This window comes from Pipistrellus kuhlii, unplaced genomic scaffold (assembly GCF_014108245.1).
Source record: "Pipistrellus kuhlii isolate mPipKuh1 unplaced genomic scaffold, mPipKuh1.p scaffold_m20_p_14, whole genome shotgun sequence".
NCBI classification, from domain to species: domain Eukaryota; kingdom Metazoa; phylum Chordata; class Mammalia; order Chiroptera; family Vespertilionidae; genus Pipistrellus; species Pipistrellus kuhlii.
Genome location: NW_023425449.1, coordinates 31,037,600 through 31,046,157, shown reverse-complemented (window position 1 = coordinate 31,046,157; position 8,558 = coordinate 31,037,600). Strand labels below are relative to the sequence as shown.

Below are 8,558 nucleotides of genomic sequence, written 5' to 3'. Positions count from 1 at the left end.
CCACTCCGCAGGCGCGGAACACGGAGTGCCCCGAGGGCACGGACGGCAGGAAGCCCCGCCCCTGACCACGCCCCTCTGGCCCCGCCCCGCCCCGCCCCGCCCGCGGCTTGATTAATGGCTCTCCCGCGGCGGAGGAAGTGGCTCTGCCCCGACGCAGCCCCTCCTGGACGGCCCCCCTCAGGTGGGCGCGCGCCTCGGCGGGTCGCGCTGTCGTAGGTGGACTCCGGCCCCTCCGGACGCCCGCCTGGGAGGCGCTCCCACCCGGTGGGAGCGGGAAGCGGCCGTCGACTCGGGCTGGGCGGGATGGAGTGAGGAGCGCGGCCCTGGCCTCGCTGACCCGGCTCGACGCTCTGCGCAAAGCGCCGCACGGCCGCTCCCGGAAAGGTGAGGCCCCGGTCCGACCCCCGCCGCTGGCTTCACCTCGTACTTTGGCATCCGCTACCCGGAGGATAGCGGATGCCGAAGTCCGAGGGGAAGCCCGGGGCCCCCACCCCTCCTGCAGAAATGACCTGGGCTCCCGCCGTCGCCCCCGGGTCCCGGGCACCGGGACCTACTGGCACGGGGGCGGCGGCCGTGCGTACCGCTCTCCGCGAAAGCGATCGGCACTATCTTTCCTGCGGGGCGGGCAGGTAACGTTCCCGAAGCGCGGACAAGTGCTGAACCCGAGCTTCCTTCCCCGACAGAGCAGTAGTTTCGCTTAAATTGTCCGAGGAAAGTCAAGCGCGCCCCGCGCCCCGCGCCCCGCGCCCCTCCTCGGCCTCCTAGGGAGCCAGGAACTCTCAGGCCTCAGTCTTCCCAGACGCGGGGACAAACGCGCTGCAACCCAAGCATCCTCCCCTTTAAGCCCGTCCCGGGGACTTCGGGGGGCCGGGCGGGCGGGCGCGCGCGCAGGAATAGGGAGCGGGCTGCTCCCCCCGGGGGTAGCCCCACCGGGGCCCCCGCTGCTCACGGCGCCCCGGGTCCTTTGCAGGGCGCGCGACCCGGGACGGCGCCATGGACCGCTGCGGCCCCGCGGGCAGCCCCCTGATCTCCGGCCACGAGCCCGCGCCCCCTGCCGCCTCCTCCACCCGAGACTCCAGCCCCGGGCTGCCCGGGCCGGGGCCGGCGGGCGCGGGCGGCGGCGGCGGGCGCTCGGGGGGCGGCGGGCGGCCGGCGGCGGCGAACGCGGCGCGGGAGCGCAGCCGGGTGCAGACCCTGCGGCACGCCTTCCTGGAGCTGCAGCGCACGCTGCCGTCCGTGCCGCCCGACACCAAGCTGTCCAAGCTGGACGTGCTGCTGCTGGCCACCACCTACATCGCTCACCTCACCCGCAGCCTGCAGGGCGACGCCGAGGCGCCGGCGGACCCCGGGCTGGGCGCCCTGCGTGGCGACGGCTACCTGCACCCCGTCAAGGTAGGAGGGCCAGGGCACACCGGTGGGCAGCGGGGCGCCCGGTCTTCCAGCACCTGGGCAGATGCCTCCGAGCCCTCACCCAAAGAGGGTAACAGATGGGCCGAGGGAACTTGGCCCTCGAGGTCCCCGCTGCTTAACTGTTCGCAGGTTTAAACCCGGAGGTTGCTGGGCAGGGAGTCTCACGCTCCTTAGAGGATGCCACCCACAGGATGCCCCTTCCCAGTGAGAGGTTTCTCCGGGTGCCTGATTAGATGGTTGGTTGCACGTCCTGGTAATTTTTACAATCAGAGTTATATTTATGAGCCTTTTTTTGTTGTTGTTTTAAGTGTTTTAATTTACATAATTACATTTCCATTGTCTTTTTACCAGCTGTTTGAAAAGTTTCATGAAATATTTATGAACTATGGGGTAATGGAGTTATCTGTCCTTTAGTAATCCTAGGAAACCAGTGTGGAAATTTTTTTGTAAAATTGATAAGAACGAAATAAGACCGTTTTTGCATCGCCACAAAGTATATTTCAGTACGTTTTAATAAAGGTTAACGGGATCATGGACTAGGCAGCCACCAAGAGTGTTAGATAAACTAAAATGTGTTTATGTAATCTGTATAATAAATTGGTATATTCATTGAATGTTCTTATTAATATTATATTCAAATTCTGTAATGTAAAAAGGTAGATAGGAGAATCCGTTTTGTATAATTCTTTTTACATTACATATAGGTAGATTGCAAAGTATTTAGACTCTGAATTGTTATTTTCTCCTAGACTTGATTTTTTTTAAAAATTCATCTGGTTTCTGTTCAAAATGTGAAATCTTCCTTATATTTCCTAAACCTAAACCTAATCTTTCAAATTTTTGGTTCTACCATTCTGAAATATTTGGACACACATACACACACACAGTTATGAGTTAGTCTTAAGTATATCAGTGTTCAGTAAGTTATTGAATAATCATTATTGAAATGTTTTTTTTAAAAAAAAATGTGTTTAAAAAGTACACCCTCTAATACTAATTGACCTTTAAATGCTGTGGTGAGGTATAACAAAATTTACTTTGCAAATACCTGGTATAATAAGCATTGTTATAGGTTAACACTATTTTAAATATTAAATATAAAAATTTAAATATCATTTATTTATAATTGTAAATTTCCCATTCCATTCATTTGTTATATACAGTGTAGAGCAAAAATAGGTTCACAGTTGTTCAAATGGAAAATAGTACAATAATTAATAAATAATAAATAAACTGTTAGGCATACTCACAACTGTAAGCATACTTTTGCCCCACCCTGTTTAACATTCTCAGCTGAAAAGTCATTTCTTTTTTTTTTCTTATAAATAATATTTCTTCCATGCGTTTTATATACATATATATCTCTCTCTCACATGGAAGAAATCATATATATATTATATATATATATGTCTTATGAAGTAACACAGAAAAACCCATATGAGGGTGTCCAGGGGGGTTACAAGGCAGTCTACAACCTCCTTCCCTCCTAAGACCAATCCCAAGTACCCCCACCCCAGGCCCAAAATAGGATCCCAGAGTAAAGGCATGTAAGGAGTGAGGCAGAGGGAAAATACCTCGATAGCCATAGCAAAGAATAATAGAGTTGTCCAGAGGTGGGAAGGGTGGAAGTGGTCACATAGCCACCGTCACCTACACCATCCTCCTTAGCCACCCGATTCCTTCCCTAAATCGGTCGTGTCTGAAGACATTTCTTATTAAGGGGTTTGTACTATGGTGTGCATTAAATTGCTTTCAAATATATATTAATAATAGATTGTTTTACTTGACATTTTAAATATTAAGTAGACTTCACTATAAAAAAGCATCTGTTAAATGCCTCTTTGTGAGAGGTGTAATTCAGATGATAAATCAAGTTGTTTTTCACTCTAGTTTCTTGCAGTGCTTTTTTTGAATAACATTAGAACCATAATTTTCAGGTAACAATAAGCTTAACAAGAGGTGGTGTTTTTTGTTTGTTTGTTTGTTTCTTGGGGGTTTTTTGCACTTAATTCATGTACCAAGTGTTTTTGTAGTACTGTAACTCTTTAGGAAAAACTAAATCTCATTTGTCCTCTGAATTATTTTGATTTTAAAAGACAACGCCAGGGATAATAAAACAAGGTCAAAGATTACCTCTTAATGAAATTGTTGATGGTTGAACAAGTGACTAACTGGTTAGTCTGTTTTAAAATCACTTACTGAATGCCTACTATTGCAAAGAGCACTGTGTTAGCAGAGTGAATACAGTTAAGGGTGAGCTCAATCCCTGCCCTGAATGAACCCAGAGACAAAGATGTAAGGGAGAATGTTGTATGTGCCTAAGAGAGCCATAATCATATGCTGTGGAGACTCAGAGGAAAGAGATTTTATATTCATAATTGGAACCATCACACATTATTTTACAGGCACTACCAAAAATGTTTAACTGTTAAATCTATCTTTGGTTAATCTAATACAAATAAAAATGGTCTGTTTAATGCACTTTTTAGTTAACTCAAAGTATTTTAACCCTTGGTATTTCAAGGACCTTAGAACTAAACTGATTATATGACACCACCCTCCCAAAAATGAAAGGTCCATTCTGAGAGCGCCAATTATGGAATAGGGTTTTCCATTACCATGCCTATTTGGTAATACATTATATTGTTTGAAAGGTTCATTTTGAAGGTGAATTTAGAAAAAGTCACAAATTAGAATACAATGTGATGATTACTGAAAGATTCAAGCTGTGTGATGCCAATATATGCAGACATTTAATCTGGATGTTCTGTCTCATTCTAATATTTATAACTTCCAGATATTGCTTTTAGCTAGATAAAATGTTTAGATAATTGAATTAGTCACCTTTCACTGTGGTTCTTTAACAAGTGCAGACAGATAGTACTTACCATGTATAAAATTTTTTTTAAAATATGGAACATTTCATGAATTTGGAGCCATGCTAATCTTTTCTGTATCATTATAATTTTAGTATATGTGCTACAGAAGAGAGCACCTACCATGTATAACTTTTAAAAAATCTTTAAAGCCAAGGAACTTATTTTATTTTATTTTATTTTTAATTTCTCAAATTTTTAATTCAAAATTTTAAAATATTTCACTTTTTTTTTAAATCAATCTTTTACAAAGCTATTTTAGGCTTAGTTTGCAATTAAAACATTGTGGGTAAATTTTCCTACAGTTATTATATTCATTATCCATGATTTCTTGCCCACATGCACAATACTGTTTTATATAGTTATAATCAAAATCTGGATATATTTTTATTGTTAGCATTAATAAATATTTTTTCATGTTATCCTTTAGACCTCATAATTACAATTACTACTAGCTATAGCTATGTAAGATTGCATTTGCATTGAAGTATTTGGAATTATTATTTTTATTGTTACAGATTATAACTGCCATAAATACTAACTTTTAGATTCTTGCTTAAATATTCTTTTTCAGAAATGGCCCATGCGATCAAGATTATACATTGGTGCTACTGGTCAGTTTCTGAAGCATTCTGTCTCTGGAGAAAAAGCAAATCATGGCAATATTCCAACAGACTCACAGCCTTAGGCTGTCCCCTGATGGGTGTTGAAAGAAAGTGGTGTCCATTGTTTTTAAATACTATGAAATAATTCTATATTTATTACGTCAGACACAACAAACATCATTTCTGAAAGTTTACATATGAATCCGCAGTTGAGTTTTCAGATTTATCTATCTAATCTAAATAAATGTGAAATGAAATAGTCTTGAATAAAACACAGCTTATCTATCCTGAGAGGTAGTCACTACTATATAATGCAGGAGAAAAGAAACGGTTGGAAAAAAGAAACACACAAATGCAAAAAACTGTGTATATATATCCATAGAATGCATACACTCTGTAGTGTATTTATTATAAACTGAAAAGCTGGTATCTATTAATAGTGTTTCTAGTTTAAAAAAAATAAAAGCTGTACTTGTAATATACCAGTATTTCATTTTTATAAAAACCAGTCCATGCTTAAAGTTGGTCTAAGAAGTCATTTCAGTTGGAAGGTGTGAAAATAAACTGAAATGTATTTAGTTTCAGCTGATTATGTGTGAAAAGACTGCTGAGGTAATATAATGATGCAGTAATTTCTATATCTAGTTATTGTTCCCTCTTAGAAAACTTGTTTGGAATATTAGAAAGTGTTTGCTTCAAACAAAAAGGAAAGGTAATTGTTTGCTTCATAGGACAGGGCTTGCCCCTCCATCCTAGAGGATTACTAAGTATCTAATTATATTTCCAAACTATAGGTGGTCTTGGAAATCCCTGCAGCCAGATGGGTGTCACTGGGCAGCGGGGCTCCTCCCCCTCTTCCCGGTCACTCCATAGCCACCCTGCTCTCTCTCAGGTCCTGGACTAGCTGAGTAGGTCTGGCTGCAGCCACCCTACAGAGTGAGCCTAAGGACCCTCAGTCACAGCTTTGGCCGGGCTCCTTCTCCCCTCGTCAGCTTGGGGTCACAGTCTGCCTATTTGGCCATTATGAAATGGGAGACGTCCTGTCTGGTTTGGGAGTTCTGGCATTGATGTGTGCCTCGAGGGGGTCTAAGGACCACCCTGAGATACGTCAGGCCAGAGCAGGCCCTCCTGAGCCTGCCCCAATGAGAACACAGCCTGGGAGACCCTCTGCGCCGGGCCTCTCCTACCACATTGCACACGAGGTGCCATGAGGTGGAGGTAATGGTCAGGGAACATACTGAATCTTTAAACACCTGGGAAAAAAATCTCCACTCTCTTTTGTCATGGTTTTTGCTGACTTAGATTTCCTTTTCTTTCCCTTGTTTTTTATTCAGTCTTCTATTATTCCACGTTCCAAATGTAAAGTTCATTTATTTGTCAGTGACCCTGTTTTCAAGTTGCTGAATTTGATCCAAGATTAGCAAACAGAAAGGCATATTAAGGGGCTTGGCTGAAATAATACTGCAGTTTATTTTCTCCTCAGTTTTCTTTAAACTTTTGGAAATGAAATGAAGTAAAAGACTACTTAAGGCAAAAATTACCATTTTAGTTCACTCAGCCAAATATCAGCATGTTTTGGCTCATATTTGATAGTATGTAACTTTCATTATTTTACTGTGAATATCACCTTGTAATGTGACGGAAGTATGTCTTTAAAAGAAAATGTATTAATCAAAACTCTGTACATATTAATATTTAGCAAAATGTTTGTATATTTAAACATTTGTGAATATATTTACTCATGTAACATTGAAATAGATAAAAAGTAAAATGAGTTATGGATTCAGCCATTCACTATTAAAAAAAGTGCTAAGAATAATCTTTTAAGGAATAAAATCAAAACTTCTTTAAAGTTACCTGAAAATGAACTATAAACACTACATTTGTTAGGAGGAATTTCAGAAAAATGGCTCTCTTGCTAATCTATTTGGCTACAGTGTTTAAAGCATTTAATTGAGGGAAATTATGACTTTTGTTGATTATCAGACTTTTCTAAATCATTATTAAATAGTTACTTTGCCTTTTATAGTATTACTTTTTATTTCTTTTTGTCAGGTTATAAATGTTTTAATGCCAAAGAAATATATTTCTGTCATGGGTTTTTATAACTTCTTGTAAATTGCTAAATATGCTAACGGGTTTTGGTAAGTTGGAAAATATCAGAGAAATTGCATGTTTTCACCCAAAAGTTCACCGGAGTATGCTGTTTTCATTAATGGTGCATGGTCAGGATAAAGGATATTACTAAAATAAAACACTAATTGAAAATTAATTTAGTCTGTTAAATTTGTATCTGTCTCTGTGCCTAGTTAACAAATGATGAAGGTACATTTGAAAATCTTTCTAGTGGATATCTACTTGGCTTTAGCTTCATTTTATATATATATATATATTTTTTAAATATATTTTATTGATTTTTTTTTTTCAAAGAGGGAGAGGGATAGAGAGCTAAAAACATTGATAAGAAAGATACGTGGATCAGCTGCCTCTTGCCCACCCTTACTGGGGATGTGCCCGCAACCAAGGTACATACCCTTAACTGAAATTGAACCCCGGGACCTTTCAGTCCGCAGGCTGATGCTCTATCTACTGAGCCAAACCGGTTTAGGCTCATATTTTTTTTAATGAAGTATATATTAAGACTGGAGGGGGGTATATTTGGATCACAACATTCTATAATCTGTAAGGTAAATTTCTGTCAGTTCACTCAGCTCTCTTAGTGATATGAGATACATTTAAATTCCTTTATAATGATAATTTTGGGGGAGAAGGAAATGCCCTTTTAGAGGCATGAATTCCAACAGACCTTAAAAATATTTTTATTTCTTTTTCTGATTATAAAAACACAATGCAGTTTATTGTACACCAATTATACATCAATAAGCTATCTTAAAAGAATATATATATATATATATATATATATATATATCCTTTTAAAAGTAAATAATAAAAAGGAATGAAGTGGAAAATAAAAGTCCTACGGTGGAAGTGGATGTTTGGGGTAAAACTGGGGATATCTGTTCATGTTACTTGGTAATTTGGTAATAAAAAGAATAGCTCTATGAAATCTATAGTTTCCCAAATTATTTACAGTTAGCAGTATAGTATCGGTATCTTTCTCCATGGCACACACTAGGGAAATATTACACAATTGTATATTTCAAATAATGTGTACTTTTATTACATACTGATCATTGAAAAAAATTAATGCCCCTTTAAATCCTATAGATTTGCTTCCTGTGAACTTGGAGTACAGCCCAGATAGTACTGCAGCACATTTGGGAATAAGGGACATTAAAGTATTCTTGCTTAACTATATAAACCTGGGAAGGATTTCCCTCCCTATGTTTACACAAATCTTAGTTTCAACTCATAAGAGAAACCAGCTCAGTGAAATACACCTCAATCACTCAAACTCTTTCATTATAAATTATACCATAGCATTTAGCTGTCAGAAGCTTTTAAATTACAAACTGAAGAATAATCTTAACTATTAGGTTTAAAGATTATGTCAATAGTCATTTCCTGTGCATATGAATGTTACTGAAGAAATTCATGTGTTCCTGCCCTCCTGCCCTCTCAGGACCAAAAATTAGGTCCATGGGGAGCTCTGGGGATTGGACTTAAATCACTTGTGTCCATTTTGATGGCCATCGGAAAATGAGGG

General features: G+C 40.7%; 1 protein-coding gene and 1 pseudogene across 1 annotated transcript; one reads left to right on the top strand and one right to left on the bottom strand.

The window, feature by feature from the left end:
- The first annotated feature begins 115 nt into the window (after positions 1-115).
- On the top strand, positions 116-7,163 carry TCF24 (transcription factor 24). Its single transcript, XM_036437091.2, has 3 exons — positions 116-384; positions 971-1,392; positions 4,861-7,163. Exons 2-3 carry the CDS (start codon positions 994-996, stop codon positions 4,972-4,974), a joined length of 513 nt encoding a protein of 170 aa, XP_036292984.1. The 5' UTR covers positions 116-384; positions 971-993; the 3' UTR covers positions 4,975-7,163.
- Positions 4,317-4,405, bottom strand: LOC118718723 (annotated as a pseudogene).
- Positions 7,164-8,558: the final 1,395 nt, after the last annotated feature.